The sequence below is a fragment of the Ambystoma mexicanum genome, chromosome 9, assembly GCF_040938575.1.
Source record: "Ambystoma mexicanum isolate Mex_15411 chromosome 9, UKY_AmexF1_1, whole genome shotgun sequence".
NCBI classification, from domain to species: Eukaryota; Metazoa; Chordata; class Amphibia; order Caudata; family Ambystomatidae; genus Ambystoma; species Ambystoma mexicanum.
In genome coordinates, this window is record NC_090931.1 from 905591608 (window position 1) to 905615179 (window position 23572).

General features: G+C 44.4%; 1 protein-coding gene across 1 annotated transcript in view; it reads left to right on the plus strand.

Moving 5' to 3' along the window:
- Positions 1-23572, plus strand: part of MCM3AP (minichromosome maintenance complex component 3 associated protein) — a 1669219-nt gene that overhangs the window by 262878 nt on the left and 1382769 nt on the right. Inside the window, exon 6 of the mRNA XM_069616041.1 lies at positions 2745-2944. Within this exon, the coding sequence (XP_069472142.1) occupies positions 2745-2944 (200 nt within the window). The remainder of the gene's footprint in view (positions 1-2744; positions 2945-23572) is intronic.

The following is a 23572-nucleotide window of genomic DNA, read 5'->3' on the forward strand; positions in this document are numbered from 1 at the left end:
TGTTCAATCAGAATGCCCCAAACGTGAAATCAAAATGTAAATGTAAAAAGCCCTAAAATCCTTAATGATGCCCTTTCAGCTGTCTTCTGAAAATGATTGACCCAAGCACCGCTCCTTGAGAAGAGCAGGCTCAAATAAAAAAGAGACCATCTCCTCATCTCTACATCTCTACATTCATTTAAAAAATAGCTACAATGTTTCATCCTTTTCCTGAACACCATTAATTTTGTTTTTATCATATTTAATTTCAAACTATATTTCCCAGAATAGTAATTTGTGTTTAGCAGGCCCTGCTGAGGTTAAGTCCAACCTAGGTGTGTCTTCGGCATTAAGAAGCGTGTGATAAAATGTACCCTTCAGAGAGGTTGGATTAACTTTCCTAAGAAGAGTACGAGAATCAAATGTCTGAAAGGAATACATTGAAGAAAATTACATCCCTGTTTTTCACCTTTTTTGGTGGCGGAAAACAATGTATAATTCCCTGATCTTGTATATCGGACAGACGTTGAGATATCTCTGCATCACAGTTGGATAAGATTTGATAAACCATTAGGGACCTCAATACAATGTAAATTACGCCACACTGTTTCTATCAGTCAAATCAAATGCTTTCTACAAATCTGAAAAAAAGACAAAAATAATCTCATTCTTTAAAGTTACTGTATTTCTCTTTCGTGCTCAGAGTGAAGCAGTGGTCCACTGTACTAAGCCCTCCCCTGAAACCCATTTGGGAGGGGTTCAAGATATTGTTACCTTGAGTCCGCTCCACCAGTCAGAGCAACAAACATTTGGAGACCATCTTACTGGCAATGTCCAGTGAGGAAATCGGCCTATAACCGTGTGGGGCTGCGGGGTTCAAGGAATATTTGTCCAAGAAGATGGCATAATGCCCTCCTCAACAACTGCATTAAACATAACACAATTTTGTGTCCTTCGAAAAAGCTCCCATTGTTTCTCAAATTCCTTTTTCCTTTGGCAATTTGTGTATGCCATTTTGAAACTATAAATTTGACCAGTCATGTACATACATACCACTTATTAAATCGTGGCTCAAATTTCTTTTCAATATTTTCAATTCTGCATTAAACCATGAGGCATCCCTTTCTATAACCTGGACCTTCTGATTTTGGGGATGCTGTTTGCCAACAGCTCTGTCCCTGATAGTTTCAACGAAAGATTTAAAACTGACACATTCTTTTGTGGCCTATGAACTGATTAACAGTTTTGAGAGAATATCTTAATTTCTTGTGAATTAGTAATTATTTCCAATGCCTCCTTGTCGAGCTTAGGCATCACCAAACATCCCCTTTGGCCGTTGGGCATCTTTTTCGTGGTTCCTACCCTGACCATTGGAAAATTAACTCAAGAGGATAGTCTTCACTTTGTTTATTCAGAAATGTAAAATTTCATAACATTCCTGAAGAAAAACAACCCACAATAGAGTAAACAATGACTGTGGAACAGTATTGCTGATGTTTTATGCTTAGGATGCACCATTTGCCACTAAAGATCCCAGAAACTCCATGGGCAGAATCCCAAAGTACACCTGAACATCAGTGCTCCATTTGCGACCAATTTTAATGTCCAGACATTAGCATGACATTTTTTAAAAATATTATGCTCGAGAACCTGAAACCCCTGGTAATGTTTATTTAGTCTTGTGTAACAACTTGACTGGTCCTATATGTCTAAAAACGTACTACTGACCACACAATTTCCTCAACATTTCCTGTAAACAACCCCTTAATGTCAAATGAAGTTAAAGGCCTTGCAAATTTCCTTTACTAGAATTTATCGTGGTCTAGATAGCTATTAAGTATAGCAAATAAAAATGTTCTGTAAGCAGTCTTAAGTTTATTGTATTTCTAATTTCTGCTGCAATCATTTGACTGCCAACTGAGCGCCAATATGTTCAGTTGAAAAATGGATGTTGCTCACCATTTCATTTGATACGTAAATTTTGCTCATTGTGCACAAAAGGTTGGGGACCCCTGGTCTATAGGTATAGTCTCTGCCACAAAGGCATTTTAGGTTCAGGGTCAGGAGTGAGTTGGGCTTTAACTGACCATGTATTGTTATATTTGCACTATGCTGTTATGTTTTACTTAGGTACTTCTCCTAACATTGAGATTGTGGGACCCTAGTATAAAAGTGTATATTTTTCAGTATATCAGTGTGGTGTGTACTTTTGGGAATAATTATAACTCCTTGCTAGCCTTCTTCCCTCCTGAAGTTATGCAGCACTGCTTTGCCACAGCTGCCACAGTTGTACTGTTGGAATAGATGGTTACACAGCCCTCGCAAGAGGATTGTGCAGAAACCTCCCTAAAATTTCAATTCATTGTGATGATGGATTTGGAAGGAACAAGTGGTCCTTTACTTTTGCTCAGTTTCTCCTCTAGCTGTGCAGATTTGTCTGAGCCTCTACATTTACTAGTCCAAATTCAGCCCTTTTTAATATACCTTACCATTTAGACACTTTGTATTATTCAAAGGAAAATCTACCTCCCATGCATTTGGCACACTGCATTTCTTTCTCTCATGTCCAATCTGACCTGTACACATTACTACCATCATCCACTTGTCTGGGATTGTGCTTCAGCATGGGGCATGGATTTCAGGATGTCTTTACAAGGTGGGTATTGTAGCTCTTGGTGTGTCTTTGCCTGCAAGCCAATATAATTTGACGTCAATCATGAAAGTTTAGTGCAGTCCTGATTGGCTGTTGTATTTTTTTTTTTTAGGTCTCCCATAAAGAAGTCAGGCAGTTCCAAGGCACTGCCTTTCGATGCTGATTCCTTCGATTCTGGGTCCGATGGGCACAGCTCAGACAGTGTGGTGTCGTCACTGTCTGCATCCCTCAGTCACATGAGTAGCACATTGGTAGAAAATGCAGAGGAACGATACCGAGCCCTGGACCAACGAGACCGTATCCTGCGCCAAGGTAACCACACATTCCAAAAACACTGTTAGTATGCCATGCTAGTCTCCGCCAATTGCAGCATCCTACTGGTAGAAGTAGATGTCCCGATGGAGACAGTGCCCAGAAACCTGGGAATATGAAACTGCATTGTCAGAGATACCATGGAAGGCATGTAGTGGATCCTTGAAGCAACCACTTGGACTGCAGTGGGCGTAGTACCTTAATGCATACTTCTGTGAGACACCACTAAAAGAAAAACGCATGATTGGTTGGCAACTATGAAATAATTAGTTGCACACAGAGATTCAAAAAACAGTCCAGTCTCCAAGTAGATTGGAATAAGAGTTCTAAAGTGATTAGTTTGAATATGCAATGCAAATAAATTTTTGATTAACTGCATGGGCTTCTTGGGCGATGCCACTGGCATACTGGGAGGACACCCTAGAAGTCGAGTGTATTACAAGCATATGCTCCTCTTATTGGGAGCATTCACCTGTCTTAGCTCCTATTTACAGTGTGAAGATGGATTTCCAAAATCAACCCTGTGGGTGTTTGGGCAGCCAACCTATTATGGTAAACAAGAAAGGCACTGTAGACTAGCCAAACCCAATCAAGGTAAATAGCGGAGCAGCAAGGCTTAACTAAGGCGGGTTCTGAGAGTGGTCTAGGGCTACAATGAGAGCCACACAGAGCACTCCAATAATTTCAGTTAGACAGGTAAGTACAACAAATGCAATGATTTATTAGGCCTTTTCAATGCACACTGAGCAATGAACCTTCTAGGTGCGCATTGCAACACACATACTATAAAAAAAAATGTACTCTTGTGCGAAGATAGAAAAGCATTTGAGACAAAACCAGTGCAAACAGGTAAGTAATCAGATATTCGAAGAGTCCAGATTATCAGTAGATCTCAATCAAAGTCATTTAGCCCTACTTGGGCCCTTATTTGAATGTTTTTGAATGCTGGGCTATAATAAGGTTTTCTTTTAATTGATAGAATCGGGACCAAAAACTTACTAGCTTTTGACCTTTCTGTCCAAATAAGGAAGAAACAATGCTATATTTTATATTTATATGTCCTAAATAGTCCTATTTCCATGCTTTTTGTTTGGTCCCAGTTCTGAAATGTGGAAATGTATGCCTGCTTTTAATCTTTCAATAATTTTGTTAACAATAATTATCTTTCTGAGGAGGGCTATACAATTTCGTACAGTGACGAGTCAGGAATGGGAGGTGGCTGTGTTATTTTACAAAAGCGCCCATTAAGTGTTGGGGAACTTTTCTAGTGTTTCTACTGTATTTTCTTAAACAGATTACTTCTATGTATTAACTTTATACAAACTGTACAAATCTCTTCAAGTAAGTATGACTAGAAAATACATTAATTCAATCAAAAGATAAAATATTATATATTCACCCGAATCTATCATAGACCACACAAATACATCATGAGGGTACCTTCAGCTCGTGGGTACTGTGATGAATCTGGTGGAGTCATCACCGATTCCACTTCGATGACCTTCTCCCATGTGGCCAGGGGACGGTAGCAGCGACCGGATCCTGACCCTGGGGGCGACTATATGAGGGAGGATCACATGGGAGGAGACAACTACCAGGGGAGGTGGTGACTCCATTCGATGAGACGCAGTATTTCCCCCATCATACCCGAGGAAGATCATAGAACACCGAAGTCCTTAAGGGCTTGTCATTAAACAGTTCCACCATATAGTAAAAGTAAGGAAACCTTTCATCTGAATCATGCTAGTCAAACCCCCATTTATGACTCAACCTTTCACAACTCCTACCCAACATCTTCTGGTTTTTGATGCATCTTTATGTGATACTTTTTAACACCATCCAAGAATATCTATGGACGTCAGCTCCCATAAATCCTTAAGTACTAAGACGAAGAGGAGGAGGAAGGAGTCTACTCAAATAAAAGGAAGCCTGAATTCTAATGTGCAGGCTAGTTGTTTAACTAGACCTAAAGTATGCTGGACATTTAGAAATGGCAGAGGCAGTGCAAGAGAGGATTGTGCAGGAGAAAGCAGTGAGCAAGCGGACGTCCAAATCCTTGTGGCGGCTCGCGAACGCGAGGCACACATGCTGACATGGCGAGAAAGGAGGACGGGCGCAGCAAGCATACCTGAAGGACCGTGGAAGCACTGGGGGCCGCAGTGGAGCTCCTGGAGGTACGATCCTGCCGAGAACCAGCGTTCACCGGTCCTGGTCAGAGAAGAAAGCTGGCGAGTGATCGTGGAACTGCAGGAAACGCTGGGGGAAAGTCCACACCGTGTAAGAAGACGACCCAGCGAGGAAGCTTTATCACAAAGGCACACCAAGAGTTAGAGATGTCGTGAGCGACCAGTGAGTCTGTCCAAAGTAATTTTGGACCCCGGGGTGTTCTGACTTGCATGTAACCAAATTACTGAATGATATGATATTGCGAACACGGACAATGCTGAAAAGTTGTTGAATGCAGACAAAAGCCAATATAGTTTCGAATAGCCAATTAGCCAACTATCTGAATGTCGACGAGACAAAGTGCAAAGTGCAGCAACAAACGACAAGCAAGACCAGGTGCATGAGATGCCAATGTGGGGGAAAACAAGTGAATAAAAAGTCCTGTCAGAGAAGAAAACCAGGCACCTGGAATTGTACAAAGCTTCTGACATTGTGGGAAGATACCTGGCAGGGGAGTAAACCAGGCAATCCGCAAAAGTTACTAAAAGACCTAAAGAAGGACTGTCCCAGATTGTATTATTTAACTAAGTTAAAGAAAGACTGTTATGGAATTCAATATTTGAACAAGAACTTTGTGAGTCCAGTATAAAGACACAAAAAGAGCTGTTGGATAAAGAGACTTTTTGAAATCCTTCCTAAATGTTCTGGGGAAGGGAATCGCCCTCTGGAGCCAAGAGTCTTTCCATGGCAGTTATTTTTGTTGGAGTCATCCCTATACTTTTTTTTTTTTTTTTTAATAAGGAAAAATTTTGCTAATTTCAAGTCAAGACATTTCCTTGCACACCCTTTGATTTTGTTTCTAGTGTGAGGTTCAGCATAGACTGTTTGGACGCAAGGACGGCTTTTACTCTACACAGACAGATCCTTTGTTTTTAGTTTCTAGGTAGGGAAATTCCTCTGTAGAACAGGGCTAGAGAGGTGTTTTTCAACACAATTTCTTGGGCTGTGTTAAGTATATTTTTGCTCATTAACAGGTTTAAACATATATATTTGTATGCAGTCTCATAAACCAAAATACAGTATATCTCGAGAATGTGATCTTGTTTTGTTTCGGTTAAGCCCCTCTAGGTAGTTTGATAGCAGGTCAGAAATGTTCCTGCTGTGACCCCGTAAGATGGGTTTCTCTAAGAAAAGATTCCTATGTTATTCTGTTTGACATAGGATTGTTTGTCCTTCTAGTAGTTTGTGGTACAAAACAAGATTGCATTTGTCGAGATATACTGTATTTTGGTTCATGAGACTGCATACAAATGTATGTTTAAACCTGTTTAAAGAGCAACACATCACAAAAAAGGGCTTAATCTCAGTGCAACAGGCAGATAATGTGGATTGCACTAGGTGACTAATATTGTATCTAGTGTTTCGGGTAAAGACTTTGTTCATTAGCCTAGAGGAAGCCATTGGATTGGTGAAACAAAAGGCACGTGGGCCAAAAGCTTGTTGTTGACCTAAAAGGTTGTATATAACTTAGAATCTGATTTATTCAAATCACTCCTGCTGTGCTACTGCCGTAATTATTTGGAAAGCCACTACCTCCCTATAAAACCGTTCACAGCCACCCTTGCTGGCGAAGCCCTTAGGCAGGCAAAGTACTCAGGCTGTTTGGAGCTGCTGCTAACGTGGGGAGGCCTGCTCTGCCCCTGCCATAATTTTTTGGAAAGCCACTCCCTTCCCATAAAACCCTTCATAGCCACCGTTGCTGGCGAAGCCCTCGGGCAGGCAAAGGACTCCTCAGGTTGTTTGGAGCCTGCGGCTGTTCGGAGCTTTGCAGGAGAAAGCTCCTGTAGGACTGCGGCCAAACGTAAGGGGCTGCTGGAGGTTTCAACAGCACGAAAGCCTTTGCTTACATTATCTGCCGTTTTTTTAAATGGAAAAATCGTAGAGGATTTCCGGGTTTGGGCTGACCGGGTCTGGAGATCCAGTACAAGAAGAATGCAAGGCCGAGGATTTGGGCATTCTTTTCGACTGTACAAGTCAAGTTAAACAGCTGCACCAGAGCATTCTAGCAAATCAGGTGAGAGCTGAAAGCGAGTGTCCATTAAACCCATTTGCGATCATAGACTCGGCCGCTATAATAGCGGGTCCAAGAGGGACTGGCCCGGTGAAACTTATAAATGAGACATAATTGGACTTCAAAGTGCGTTTCATGAATCCACGGTTCTGATGCTTGTTAATCTGCTTAGAATCACATGCTGTGCATATGGTCCAACATCAAGTGGTAACCGCGGAGTATTGCATCTTGTCTTTCGGGGACCGAAAGTGGACGTCGGCATAGGCGTGTCTGCAACACTATCCCTATCGTGATGTGTAGTGTACCCAAAATCCCTCAGGCGCTGAGGTCCCTCAGATTGTTTTTTCCGCCCAGATAACTGGCCGCCCTATAGCGGAGCTCTTCCATAAGAGACATTGTTTATCTTTAGGCCTACTTTGTCGGTTATTTCCCCCCTTCAGTCACTTCGACAGCAAGAAAGAACTTCGACGAAGATTGTGGGGAGTTTCTACAGCAGTGGATTTCAGCACCTAAGAACTGGTGGCTGAGACATCCACATGGCTGGGCCTTCTGGCCAGCCTACAAAGTAGGGAGAGTGGGGTCGGCGTGGCCATATCTTTCATTATGTCTTTCCTCTTTCCCCCTCTTTGCCCTCTAGGTCTGGTCATCTTCGTTTACACCTTTCGCTATGGAAAGGACTCCATTTAGGTTCTGCCCTAAGTGTAGGGTCAGATAACTGTGGAAAGACAAGCGCAGCACGTGTATTACTTGTCTCCCCTTAGATCACACTGAGAAGCGGTGTGCGGCTTGTAAGCTTCTTCGGCCTAAGAACCTTAAGGAGCGCTGTGTAAATCCGTGGGGCCACGTACAGTATGTCGAGGGCGGAACCCTCTTTCCCCCCACCGCCAAACCTGCCGAAAGTGACGGGGGCACCTCCGGTGACCAAATATCCATAGCAGATTTGATAGGCCTTGAGGCAGACACTTCTAGGTCTGCCACGCCCTTCCCCGACCCTTTAAGGCCTGATGCAAGTTTCGCTTCAGGGACAACACCCGGCGACAGGGGCGTACAAAGACCATATCACACTAAGCACACAACCCCACCAGCTATTTCGAAGGGTACGTCGAAAAAGGTGAAGGCGCCAACAGGACCGTCGAAAATTTCAGCAGATTCCACTGATCGTGCAGGTCAGCAGCCTTCCTCACATCCACAGCAGCGTCTTGTGACTGGGCATTCCAAAAACAAGGGCGCTACCCCCAAATCGGTTTTACATGCCTTAGCACAGGCATTCGACACGCCGATGGTCCCTAAAGGCCCGGTTGGCCCAAAACCTACTACTGTGCTTCCAGGCCAAAAATCTACTGCTAGGTCCTCTAACACTGCGCTAGACGGTAAATCTACCAGTAGACCTTGGAACCCGTTAACTCACACCGAATCGGCTGAGATTGAAGACAGTATCACGAGAATTACTTCGGCGGTTAGCCTGGTACCTACCCCGTTGAAACACATGGGGCAGGCCGCGGACAAGTCTAAAGATGCACCATGGTGCCCCGATTCTAACGAAGCCTACAAGGACAGTCAGGAGCCTCTTTCCAACACCCTTGGAGACAAATGTAGGCGCCAAGGGGCGGAAGAAGACTTTTTTCCACCCGTAGGCCCTTCTGGTTCCTCTAAGTAGACAAGGGAGAAATTTGAAGGGTGTTTGGATCGTCTAGAAAAGATTATTTGTTTTTCTGAACATCCTTCCCCTAAGAGATCTCGTGGAGAAGCCATTTTTAAATCAGATTCACGTATCCAAGGAAAGCTGGACTCTCAGCCCTCGGTCCCTGTCCATCATGAGGACTTCGTCCAGATGGACACTTATCAGGACAACTATAGCGAAGAAGACCCTTCCTTCCTGCAGTGAACCCAAGAGTGGAAAATCTATTTCGGCCAGCCCCTTCGGACCCTCAATATTTTAAAGGCCATTCCACCCCGACTCCCTGGTAGTGACTACCACCCGGAAACGGGCAAGAGTACCCCTTGCTACGGGGGAGGCACCTCTGGATAAGGAATCTGAGGTTGTATGCCATATGTAAGCGTGTTATCTCAGCAGCTGCATACACCACATGCAGAACGAATAATACAACGCTGCTGGTGAGTTATGCAGACGCTCAATGGAACCTGGTACAGGAAGGTCTCCAGGAGGTTCCTGAACCCGTCGAGTCCAGGCTTCTCACCATTGTGGTCGAAGGTAGGCAGGTAAGCCAGAATATCAAGAACACTCTGGACAATGTTGAGACATCAGGCAGGTCTCTCGCCCAGGCACTTTATTGTAGCGGCACACTTGACTTCGTAATTCGGGGTTCAATTCTGAAACACAGGTCGCGCTTATCAACAAACCCATCGAAGAGACCAATCTCTTCGGGAAAGCGGTCGACGATGCCCTGGTGACGGGCAAGAAAGAGCATGAGATTCTTAAGTCATTGCAACAGATAACTCAAAAACCTTCCCCCCCCAGAGGAGAGGTGGTTCTCGTCGGTCCTTTCGAGGGCAGTCCCGTGCAAATCAGAACTACTACAGCACGGGAAACTATAACTGTGGACAAACATCAGGAAGCACCGCCTACTACCCACCAAGGGGTGAGCGACGCATCAAAGGCAGAGGTCGAGGCCACAATCCCAGAGGAGCCACAGCCTCTGGTCAGAAATGATCATCAGATCAGGTCCCCTCCCATGTCACCCCAGTCGGGGGGCATTTAACATCTTTCCTCATGGCATGGGAGGGGATAACCTCAGACCAGTGGGTTATAAAGACGGTCGCCCATGGGTACTGTGTGGAATTTGCCCGACCACCACAGTTCAGACCACACCGCTCACGGAATCATCTGCAGATCCTGAATCAAGAGGTGGAAGCGCTGCTGCGAATGAACACCATAGAAGCAGTCCCTATTCTTCAGGTAAACAAGGGTATTTATTCAGTGTACTTCCGTGTACCCAAAACGGATCTCGCCATGCGCCCTGTTCTAGACCTGCGCCCAGTGAACAAATGTATAAAACCTCAAAAGTTTCGTATGGTAATGCTACAGGAGGTGATCCCACTGTTGAAACAGGGGGACCACATTGCAACATTGGACATGAAAGATGCATACTTTAATATTTCAATGTTGCCAGTGCACAGGAAATATCTAAGATTCATGATGGAGGACAGGCATTACCAATTCATAGTGCTCCCCTTTGGCATCACTTCAGTTTACAAAGGTCCTGGCAGTAGCGGCAGCACACCTTCACAGACTGTCTGTCCCGGTTTACCCTTGCCTCGATGACTGGCTCATAACAGGGGACTCTTGCGACACATGCTTTTTGAACACCCAGAAGACCGTAGGCCTTCTGTTCAGTCTGGGATTCTCCATCAACGAGAAAAAATCCAGTCTAGTCCCCATTCAAGTAAAACAATTTCTGGGGGCTCTTATCCGGATAAAGGATGGCCTCGTCTTCCCCTGCAACGATAGGGTTCAGAACATACTTTTTCAGAGCCCTCAATATTTAGCCAGTCGGGAGGTGACGGTTAGCAAAGCCATGCGTTTGCTAGGGATGATGGCGTCATGCATATACTTGGTGCCCCACGCGCGGCTGCGCATGCGTCCCATGAAAGAGTGGCTCAACAGCCAGTGGTGTCAGGCCAGCGGACAATGGGACGATCTGGTAGTTGTCTCGCCAGCCCTCTGCAGTGGTGGTCGAAGGAAAACCTCTTGAAGGGGAAAACCTTCACCACCCCTGCAGTGGGAGCCAATCTCGCGAGAGACGCATCTCTCACGGGGTGGGGCGTGCTTACCTGCTTCAGCAGACCACGCATGGAGTGTGGTCCCCACAAGTAGCATCCAACCATATAAATCTACTGGAGCTATTAGCATTGTTCAAGGCATTGAAAGCCTTTCAAACACAAGTACAAGGGAAGACAGTACTGGTTTTAACAGACAGCACCACAGCCATGTATTTCCTGAAACAAACAAGGGGGCACACACTCTCCAGGGCTATCCAAGCTGTCCCAAAACATTTGGATGTGGGCTCTCAAACACAAGATGTTCCTACTGTCACAACACGTTCCAGGAGAACTCAATCTTCTAGCGGACGTGCTCAGCAGAGATTTCCCACTGCCCGTAGAATACGAATGGCATCTGCACGAAGACATCGTGTCCAACGACTTCGCAGAATGGGGCTTCCCAGAGATAGACCTGTTCGCTACTTTGGAGAACGCCCAATGTCACGACTACGCCTCCAGGTGCCCCCAGAACCTCTCCAAGAGGAACGGTCTCTGGATAACATGGTCAGGGAACTTTGTTCATGCTTTTTCCCCGACTCCCCTACTCAACAAGATAGTGCACAAGATGCACCAGGAACCAGTCACCATAATATTGGTAGCCCCCATGTGGGCCCGCCAACCCTGGTTCGCTCATCTAATGGAAATGTCCCTCTCCCCACCAGTGAAACTACCCTGCCCGTACAACATGTTGTCTCCGGACAGGGGGGAGACCCTACACCCATGCCCACAAACTCTGAATGTAGCGGCCTGGCTCCTGAGGTCAGAGTTTGGACACCTTCATCTCCCTCAGAGATGCATGGATATTCTCAGGGAAGCTAGAAAACCCAACACCCGCTATTGCTATGCCAGCAAATTGAAACGGTTTGTCATCTGGTGTAATACCAAGGGCGTCAATCCCATCAATTGCTCACCCACAAACATTGTGCTGTGCCTAACCCATTTGTTACACAGGGTTGCTCTTCAATTCCCTAAAACTTCATCTGGCTGCTCTTTCAGCATACACCATGTCACAACAAAAGGTGTTGTGGGGAAAATACAGACGATTAAAGCTTTTATGGAAGGGGTTAAGAGGATTTATCCTCCTATTTCTCACCCAGCTCCTGGATGGTATCTAAATGTGGTTTTAACCAGACTTGATGGAGCTCCCTTTGAGCCAATACATAAAGCAAGTCTAAAAGATCTTAATTACAAGACGGCCTTCCTAGTGGCTATCACTTCTATTAGAAGGGTTAATGAACTACAGGCCCTTTCGGTTCTAGACCCTTTTGTGATTGTCCACAGGGATAGGGTAGTTCTGCGCACTCACCCCAGGTTTGCGCCTAAATTCATCTCGAAGTTCTATGTGAACCAATCGATCGAACTACCTACCTTTTTCCAGAACCCCACTAGCATGGCCGAAAGAAGCCTACACACACTAGATGTGCGCAGGGCAATCATGTTCTACCTGGAAAGAACTAAACCACTGAGGAAAACGAACCAATTTTTTGTTTCAGTGGCAGTTGGTAGAGAAGGGATCCTGTCTTTAAATCCGCTATCTCAAGATGGATTGTCAAATGCATCACACTATGTTACGCTCTTGCTAAGAGAGAACTGTCCTTCAAGCCTAGAGCACACTCTACTCGGGGCACTGGGGCTTCCATAGCATTCATTCCAAATGTTCCCCTAGAGTCCATTTGCAAAGCGGCAACCTGGAGTTCCGTACACACCTTTACAAAACACTATTGCCTAGAAACTCATTCTAGCTCCGATTCTCAGGTGGGACAAGCAGTACTAAGACCTCTTTTCTTTACTGTTCCTTCTCACAACCCACCTCCAACTACGGGTACTGCTCGCTAGTCTATGCACAGCATGTGATTCTAAGCATATTAACAAGCATCAGAAGACCTGCATTACTGACCGTAATAGCATTTCTGATGATTGTATCTGCTTAGATTCACATGCACCCTCCCTACCTTCCTGCTCGGGGTGGAAAGAACATAGACGTCTTACTACTTTCTCTCTTCATGTACTCACTCACAATAGCCATGGGCTCCCTCATGGCCGAAAAAATACAATCGGAGGGGCTTCGGCACGTGAGGGATTTTTGGGTACACTACACGTCATGATAAGGATAGTGTTACAGACACGCCTATGCCGACGTCCCCTTTAGGTCCCCGAAAGACAAGATGCATTACTCCACTGTTACTACTGGATGTCGGACCATATGCACAGCATGTGAATCTAAGCGGATACAATCATCAGAAATGCTATTACGGTGAGTAATGCATGTCTTATGTTAACATCTGGTACCCACGATATTTCCGCATCTGAGGCTGTTACTTTGGCACAAAGGAAAATATTATTGGTAAATAGGAAAATTCCACCAGCAGATAATTTTCCCACTTAATGTATTGCAGTGACTAATCCATTGAACACCAGCGGGCCCCTGGGAGAACTTTACTCTCTCATTAGCAAAATTAATCATTATTTAGGATCATCTGGTACCCCGGTTAGTATGGACCCCTGGGGGAGGGAATATGCAACGTACAATACAGCTGCACTCACTAATGGTGGGAAAGCTACATATTTGCGCCCATTTATTGAAGGCTCAGGATCTGTGTTGCAGCAGTTATTGGCCATGCATTTGTGACTTCTAATCCCCTTTCCTGTATCACAAACTTGAATTCTGCAGTCTCTGCAACTTCTGCTGCTCTGCCTCCTAATTCCTGTCAGCCGGAGGGTAATGGCAATTCGATATCCTCTGACAATCTTGCTCCTTGCTGGACGGGAAATATGGTGTACTTAAAGATACCTGCTTCGGATGAGCCTTCGCGTTCCACCAAGCCCACTTTTTGCTTACAGCGGCCCTCTAAAGGGCTGTTGCTGGGTGAAGCAACCTCTGAGCTGGAAAGTAGGGGTTGTGCGGAAAAGTGGACACAGTCTTCACCACTGGGGTACCCAGCAATTCTTTGTCAAATAATGACCCACCTGGTCCTTTACTCTACTGTGAACAAGTGGCTAACTCTCAATCTGATTTAGGGGGTCTAGCGCCCACTGCTTGCCACTGTAGCACTGTGCTTGCTGAAGTTTTGAATCTCAAGAACTTCGTTTCATTGTTGATCGAAGCAGTTGTGAGGGATGTGGTTAAGGGCGGGGGGGCGGCACTGAAAGGTAAATTGGATGATAGAAAGGTCTTAGACGCACCCCTGGATGTTGGCCCACCTCCATTCGAAAAAAGCTTTAACATCACTAGTGCCACTCCAGGTGACAGGGGCTTACTAATGAGATTGTAGCAAAAACCAATTCAGTAATTGCCTTAACTGGTGGCAAGGCACCGCTTAAAACAGATTTAAACCAATGTGATCCCAGTGGGAATATTTATTGCCCCGCTTCATCCTTGCTGTCCCAGCCTCCTGGCCCTAAAGTAGTCAAGGTATCCAGGGCAAATACTATGCTAGGAAAAGCACTGAGGGGGCCGGACTCCCCCACTTCTGTGGTAATTTCCAATAATAGCAGGCCAACAGCATCTTGGGGAGGGCGGTCGTTATATCTTCACAAAGTACCAAAACTGGCCACAAACTGCCCCAAGCCCGGTGAGGCACTTTTAAATAAGTGCATTCACTGGATCCGGGTAGTAAGGGTCTGTATATTTATTACTCGGGAGCGAATCACATGCTGCACCAGGATTCATCATCAAGGAGACCATGCACTTGATGCTTTCAGAATTTTCTTTAGAGCCACAGGGCTAGTCGAGGGCCTCTTAAATTTCAACAGCAGATGCCATTAATCGCGAAATAGCTTAATAGAGTTAAGCCCTTTGACATTAAGTTGCAGCGGACTGTGCCTTCTGGTGCAAATGCTGTCCCCTTAGGAAACCGGCCCTTAGGTGATAACACTCGACTCAGAATCTCAACATATATGGTTCATTATCAACATCAGGTTATTACTGTGCGCTATTACTGTGCGCTATTATGAGCTCCTTTAGCCATTTATCTAGCCATTTATGTGATTCAACTGAGCGCTATTTAGACTATCCCTAATTTAACGTTGCATCTAATTTGATTGGATATTCCTGTGAAACTCATTTGTAAGGTCTTTATTTTTTTATATTTGATGTTTTACATTTGATGGCTTAATGACAAATAAAGTTATATTGAATGAAACTGAATTTGAAGTAATATGTGCAAAGTATTTACATAATTAATCCATTATTGGTGAAATGCACAAGATTTTGTATGTTTCCATTGAAAGATAATAGGCACTCAGTGCACAACTTTGGGGAGATACTTTTTTTATGTTTGCTTTTCAGATAGGTTTGCTATTAGAGTTGGAAAGATCTGGTAAATGGCGCTCTCAATCCCACTAGACAAGGTAAGCTCAGGAGGGGTTCCTTGATGAGACCACTAACAATGTAACTTAAACACAAAAGGAAGTGTTCCCACCAGTGGTTGAATTCAAAATCTATTTTATAGTTTCTACGAATTCAGTTCATCACGTATTAGCATCTTGTTCAAAGAACTTGAGATTATTAGGTGAAACATTTTATTAGTCCTTAAGCATTTTTAAGTAATTTGAGCATGAGCCTCAATTCTCCTTATGAATAGTTTTTACACAATTGTATGATAACATGATTTAAAAAAGGGGCATGCATACCAATAGCATTACAAACATGCTAGAGCAAAAAGGGAGTGCGAGCAACATATATACATTGTTTCAAAACACAACACAGACGGTGACCCAAAATATTTAAAAGAAATTGCAAAGTTAATTTTGCGAGCAGTCCAGGGTTGACGCAGACCATCTGCGGTTCGGCGTGCATAAATTAACCGCCTTCCTCAGGACAGGACTCCCTGGTACACAAATGGAAAGCAAAAAATGTAATATGTAAACTAGATAGTATCTAGTGTATGGAAGTAGCACCTAATAAAAACAGATGCATCCATAATTCAACCACTATTCTAAAACTCACCAATTCATTTTCACATCATTTTCACATCCAAAGAAACGGTCTACAGTAGGTAGAGTCCTCAGCATGGGGTCTAAATACAATGGTTTCTTACTAGGCCATCTTCTGTAAAGAACAACCCAAATTAACAGCATGTCATGCCAAGGAGTCTGTCCCTGCATCCTAAATGAAACAGTCTAGGAAGCAGGAAAGTAAATGAAAGTGAAACAAAACACTACACTAACGATTCAAGTCAGGAAAGAGAGGGATAGGGACAGGACTTTACGCCCATGTCACCCTATGGAAGAGAGGGGGGGTAGGTTAACTTACCCCCCTCGTACGCCAATCTATCCAGAGACCAATTCAGGGCTTCCTGAAGATGTGGGGACACGTCCTTTTGTGCTAAGTCCAGTTGAGGGAGGCCCAGGGATCGTGGGTGGGGTCGTTTTCAGAAACATGATTTCGTTTCAATCGGTCGTGGTACCTGTGTTATGGTTCCAGAAACTAGCCAGCTGGTCATCCTTGTCACGAAAGGGAAGAAGAATTCTGCAGAGTATATGACCTCCCAAGACCTCCAGGAATCTAAGGAACAAAGGAGCAGGCAATGTACAGCTTCAGTTGGGACTAGAAGGCTGAAACTGCAGTTGCTAGTGACTTGCAGCACAAGTTGAACATCCTCTGAGCTCCAAAGGATGCACTTGGAGCTGCTTAGCTGATCAGTCCACCTGATGGTCCAGGGACACTTGCAAAGGGTCAGCAGGCTCAGAACCATGAGCAAGATATCGAGAGTGATTGTTCCTAGCGGTCCAGGGGCCGAGGCAGAGATGAGAGCTTTCATGAGATGAGGACCGAGGAGCAGGGCTTCACCAGAGCTTGGCCGTAGGGAATCTGTTTATTTTTCGTTTTTTTTTTTTCGTAGTTTCATGCAAAACATATTTTGACAAAACTTGATTACAGATTTTACATCACATCAACTAAAAGGTAACATACATCTCAATTGAAAAGGAGAAAATGTTTGCTCAAAGTTAATCAACTCCCCATATTTATCTTAAACTCCTCCATCCACTGCAATAAGTCTGTCCAGAAAATCAATCGTTGCACATAACAACATATAATTTCTACTGGCGAGTAGTGAGGACCACCACTCTGTCATTATTACGTGGCACAAACGTACCCAATGCAACTGATCTTTCCTCTATCAGCCTAGGACATTCAGCACCCAAATGCTTCAGCGACTCAACATTCCCATTACAAACCCGACAATTACTGTTGATGGTGTTTTTATCATGTCTTGGAACCAGCATTTCTCTTTTCGGCAGTGCATTAAGTCTCATCCAGAGACATTTGTCGCGGTGATACTTCGACGGAAAGGATTGTAGGTATTTTGGAACCTGGTTTGCAGCACGTATGTCGTAGTTGTGGTTTAAGCTTGATCTTAATTTCTATCGCTTCTCAATAGTCTCACCCCAATCACAATTGATAATCTTTTTTTTTAACGGCACAGGGATTGACACATAGCAGCTCTGATGATGCACCTACTTGATCAAGGTTCTTTAGCACAGCTTCAGACCAATCTTATAAAGTCTGATGTTTCACTCTAACGCCAAGTTGGGGCTAAAAGCAATGATCTTTGATTTATCTGCATTGATTTCCATTCCAATCGTGTGCAGATAGGAGCCCAGACTTGTTAACAACCGTTGAAGCCCGACTGGCGTAGAGTCGATCAGTACTGTTACGCTCACCTGGTATCCACGGGGACACCACCCAGCCCTGGTTGGATGATTTGCGCACTCGAACCCTCTCCCGGTCCCTTGGTAAGGCCTCTGGTTAAAGATGGGTCTGCAATATAGGAGAGCTGGATTCAATACAAGATTGTCTTTGTTTTCCCACCTCTCTTGGCCTCAACTCCTTCCTCCCCCTTGGGCCTTCTCCTCACCTTAATATTGTAAGAGGTGGATTCTCCGTCCTGCTCCTCGTGGCAGGGGTGCGTAGTTGTGGGGGGCGAGCAGCGACCAAGTTACTTCACTGGTGCAAGCCCCCCTGTGGGAATCTAGGCCTGCTGCGACTCCATAGGTTTGCTGCTTTACAGTCTTTATAGGCAGTTCTTATGTTCCTCTTAGTTCGAATAATAATGTCTTGCTTCTTTCCTTTTAGGTATGGAAAGGTATTTTGGTGTTGTCATGCAGTTTGAAGATGAGGGCCGGTAGGCGAAAGCGCGGTGTGCGCGATTCTGTCCGGTGAGTAATGCGTGATGTGCGGCGCGGTTTCGCCTTTTATATTGCTAACCTGTGTCTTTTATCTCCTTGCAGGTTACGATGTTCCTCGCTGAGCGCCGTAATGTTCCAGCAATGATACTGACCAGGAGATGACTACCCAGGTAAGAATTGTGTGGCTTTCTTCATTCGGGAGGAAACGTGAGTAAACGCTTACTAATGCTGTCTTTCTTTCTCCTCTTTCCAGGTTATGGTATTCCAGGATGCATGCGGTGCCGGATGATGAAGTTCGTACCTTCAGGTGAGTGGAACTGAAGTCAGCGATGGATTGAAGACCGGATACTGTTCCAGGTAAGTTTTGTAGTGTTCTTTCTCCCTCTGCAGGTCCTTGGTTTCAGGTAAACTGTCATCAAAGAACTGGACGCGGTGAGCGTTACGCTGCCCACAGCAGAATAACGCAAAGCATGTTCTGCTGTTAGGGTGTGGTTTAAATAGTCTCAGGTCAAGTAGTCCAGGTAAAATAGTCCCAGGCCTGCCACACCCAAAGTAGTCCAGGTAAAGTAGCCCCAGGCCTGCCACACCCAAAAGACGAGACCGCATAGCTCAGTTCCTTGTAACTGAACTATGTCTGTGCCTCCATGTTGGCTGAACCCCCCCCCCCAAATCCCCCCCCCAAGTTAAATAGTCCCAAGTAAATAGTCCCATTCTAATGTTGGTCTTCATGGTGGCTATGAGCCTGGCGCCAAAGGCGCCAGGACTGACTCTCCGAGAGAGTCTTGGATGAGGTTTTAAGGCCTTAGACCTGGCCCTAACTGGAAGGCTTACTTGCCAGTGAGGGCCAGGGGCAAGGGTCATGACAGTACCACATCATCAGCGTAGGTGGCCCAACTGATTGGAGGACCATTGATCCGAGGTAGACAAACATCAGGAATTTTCAGTACCCCTGGCATATCAGCTAGATATAGTTAATGGACCAAAGCGGCCAGCCCTGCTTAACTCCCCTCTCTGTTGTGATCTTGTCAGAGAGGTCTCCGTTGGCTTTGAGCCGCTCTCTAATTGATGTATTAGTGTGCAATTGAATTATCATCTGTAACAGATCAGCCGGACACTGTGCTCTTGCTAGTTTTTCCCCACAAGATTTCACGATTCACCCTGTCGAAAGCTTGACGTAAATCGACAAAGGAGATAAAAGATGGCTTTATTACTTTTCACTCCATTAGTGAAGCCGGTTTGTCTTTCATCAATGAGCTTAGGCTCGGCAGCCCCCTTTTCCAATCTTTTTTGGAGAAAGGACGCACCGATTTTTCCAATAACGTCTAACGGGGCAATCGGACGGTAGTTGGCTGGATTAGAACGATTACCTTTCCTGAAAATGGGCACAGCTACCGCCGATTGCCATGAAGACGGGATCTCCCTGGTCCCTATTTTGGTGAACAGTGTCTCAATACAAACTGTCATTGTTTTTTGTTCTTTTTTAACATTAGATTGGAAAGACCATCGGGACCTGCTGCACCGGAATTGGTCCGCTTCCCAATCGCATCTTCAAAGTCCTCCCTGTCGTCCATCGTCCATATGACATTTGGATCATGCTGATGTGATGCCATTTGCTCATTGGGGGACTTGAAGATTGCCGTAAAATGATTGATCCAATCTGTGGTACTAACAGTCACGGTTAGGCAGCCCAGCTGATTTCGGGATCCGTCATTTATTATAGCCCATGGTTCACAGCTTTTTTGTGAGCAAATTAATTTAAGCATTATTTCAGCCTGTTCTTGTTCTCGCAATCATTTGAAGGAGCGCACCCAATTTCGGTATTTTTGCCGAAGAACTCTTTCACCTTCTTCTATGTCTTTTTTTTACATTTGAATTTTCAAATCTTAGCGTAATTTACGTTTCTTGTCTTGAATAGATTTACTAAACTGGTAATTTATGTTTCGAAGTGTCATGCCTAAATCCAGGTTTAACTTCAACATATTGGGTTAGGAGAGGTGTATATCCGGTAGGATTTGCTCCTTGTGCTGTTACCTATCCTAAGGTTAATGTGAGCTTGGAAATTTCGGAAGGACTTATTCTTAATCGATTTAGGCCTTGACTTATCTCGGGACGCTTGTTGGGCCCATGTGTCATGGGTCTTTGCTTCAGGATCCACTGAAGATTTACTGCATCATGGTCGCTGTTTCTCATTTTCAGAATATCAATGAACTTGATCTTAGCAGTGAATTCGACTGAGGACCATTCGATCGTCTTGTGGATGTTTCCAGCCCAAGTTGTTCTTGCAGGAATGTCTCTGATGGTTTGCCCATTTAACATTGTGCGGTGCCTATTTAACATTTCGGACCACCATATGGAGCCACGCCTAAGTTGAGAATCGTTGTTGGCATTTTTCACTTAACCTTCAGAATCGATCCACGAATAATTGAAATCTCCACATATGATAACAGAAAATTTCCGGAAGTCTAGCATAAACCTGTCGATCATCCGGGTGGGTGACTGATGATGTGAAGTTAATAGAGCTTATTTTGGCAGGGTTCCAATATACCTTAACTAGGAGGAGAACCTTGTAAATGCTACCATCTTCTCTTGAGATCTGAATGATAGTGCCTTGTACAAAAATGTTGGGATGCATTTTTTTAAGGACTAGCCATCCGGGTTGATTCTTCACCAATGTTAAGACCTGAAAAGGGTCGGCCTACAGCATTTTTCTGAGCAGGAATCAAAATTACTGCAGAGCTCTCGCAAATTGGTTAATATCTCAGCCAGGTTTCCTGCAAACATATCGGGTTATGCATTTCTTTTCCCAATTCATTATCCTGAAAAAGGTGTAAGAACCCCCTAGTATTCCATGACATTAGGGAGCAAACCTGATATGTGCTGGATTCAAGGAGCTAATGGAGTTTTAGGGGGACATCCCTTGCGGTAGTTGGATGGAAATTCTGTTCTGACCGAGAGGTCTGGTGCTCTGCTTCCGCTCTGCCTCTTCCAAACTTCTTTTGGAGAAATTGCCTTCTGGTTTCATTTCGTGTATGATAGGTTTACAGATGGTTTGACTGCAGATGAAGTCTTCGGCTTGCTCCTGGAATCTACATGGTTATACATTTCATAGCTGAATGCCAAGAAATAATTCTTGGCAGCCCTCAAGGTGTTAACCACTAACCAAGACTGTACATGAAGTCTAACCCAGTCTAAACGGTTTTCAGATTTTTATTGGACTATTTGAATGTCATCAGATTCAATTGGGCTTAATGCAGGAATGCAATTCAGCAACTTCATGATGTTTCGTCTATTCAAGTTGACGGAATTTTTGTCTTTTAAGATGTTTTCAAGTTCCAATTTTTTTTGTGTCCGCATTATTGTCCTCTTGCCAATTGGAATGGAACTGCTTCTCTCTTAGTGATTTTTCTGTTTGTGAAGACGTGTGTTTCGGATTTAGTTTGAAAACGAGTTGAGAGCATTTGTCGTCAAATGCCTTTGTTGCTGGGGTCATAACTAAATCGGGACCAAGAGTTTGGTGAGTAGCAGGCGCCCCAATCTTGCTTTTAACTTTTTGAACAGCTTAATTTGCTGAACTTGACGATCCTTTTTGAGTATTAGGTTCACACTCAATTGATTCGGACGCCTCCCTCGAGGACTCTCGGTCAGCATCAGCAGTGAAATCATCTATTGAATATGTCGAAAGATTTGCAAGGTCTTCCGACGTGAATGACACAGGTTTGTTTGTAGGAAATGAGTCAAGACAAGGACGTTTGCATGAAGGGTGCTGAATTTCTGCGATTTTCTCACTCATTTGGCTCTCTTTGAAGGATTTGTCGACCAAGGGTTTGTGTTTCTCCTGTCGCTTGAACATTAAAGTCAGGGGGAGGGGTTGACAGAGGCATTTGACTTCGTTTATCAACCACTTTTTTGTACTTCAGCGTCTCCCTTTGCCAGTTCGTTTGGACTTTGTCTTGAATCGACCTATGGTAGCAATTTTGGTTTCCGCAAAGATTCCAAAAGAGGCCATTTTCGTATTGACCTCCTGCACTACCAACGGAAATGCTGGCCGGGAGTTGCCACTCGGCACTTTGGCCTCTTTTGAGGGGGCTAGAGGAGCTACCTCGCCTCCTAGATTAATGGGAGTTTCATGTGCCAAGCAGGGACGTCATTTCGGGGTCGCCAGAGAGATCCCTTGCAACCTCTGAGGTCTCCCTTGCGACCTCTACTAAAAAAAAAAAAAGTTTTTTAGTAATGCAAGCTCCTGGGCTGTGGCTCTTTACTTCTGGGGTGGCTGGCTTTCTTGTTCAGGCCCCTTAAAAAAAAAAAAACTTGTGGCATTCCTGTTCTTATTTTTCTTCTAACACTTTAAGCACTGACCCTAAATAAGAAAGAATAGGAATACCAAATAATGTGTCTTTCTGGAATTCTATACAATAATTGCTCGCCTCATTAAATGTTTATTTCAGGCACACTTCAGGGGGTGAGTCACTGATTGAGTCTGTTCTTAAACGCCTCACTCAGCCGTTCATCCTTCTGAGGTCGATATATGAGTACCAACACAGGTTGAGTGATATTGGGTGTATATTTTTTCTATATAAAGCGCTTAATGATGTGTTATTATATAGCACTTACGCTTATCATTTGGTCATGGACGTCTGCTTGCATACAGTTATTTGGTAATATGGGCCAATACACAATTAACTTAATGATACATATGGCGATCCATTCTTGTATGAATGTACATCACATAGTGATATCGTAACTATATTTTTCGTAGTGTACAATGCTATGTGATGTCACTTCCTGTTTTGTCAACGGGTGAAATGTCGTGTTCCATCGCTACTCGCGATATCACTTTGGGGCGTGGTCAAAGTACATCACTTCCTGTGATGTCATCAGGGGGTCAAGGGTTGTGTGATGTCACTTCCGCTACCCCTGGCATTTTGGTGAAATGACGTCCCTGGTGCCAAGTGTCCAATGCCATCAGAGGAACGACCCAAAGGAGGGTCCGGTTCAGGTAAGGCCACAATTGGAACAACCGAGCAGCCCGAATCCAAAGGAATGGGCTCTATATGCAGTTGGTTCCCCGACTCCATATATTAAGCACTCAGTGATTGGCTGCCGGAGCTTTGATCTTGAGCTGGTTGATTCTGCGCTTACAGATTTCCCAAGAGTGTTCTTCACTGTGGGATTTGCATTTTTTTCACATTCTCGTGCTACTGCGTTTGTGGATGTTTGTTGAGTATATAGTCTCATCCATTTCCCGCAGTCTAAGACTGCGTTAATAAGCTAACTTTTTTGACTTTGGTCATTCATGGCAAGATCACTTAGCCTATTTTGCCATTTCAGTGACACCTCGGCTTCCCCATCCAATCTTCTCGATACATGATCTGCGAATGACTCTAGAGCAGTGATTTTCACATTTACTGCTGCAAGTAATGCATTCTGATCTTTTGCGTCGTCGTGTAAAGCTTCATATAGTTTTATGAAGGGAATCATTG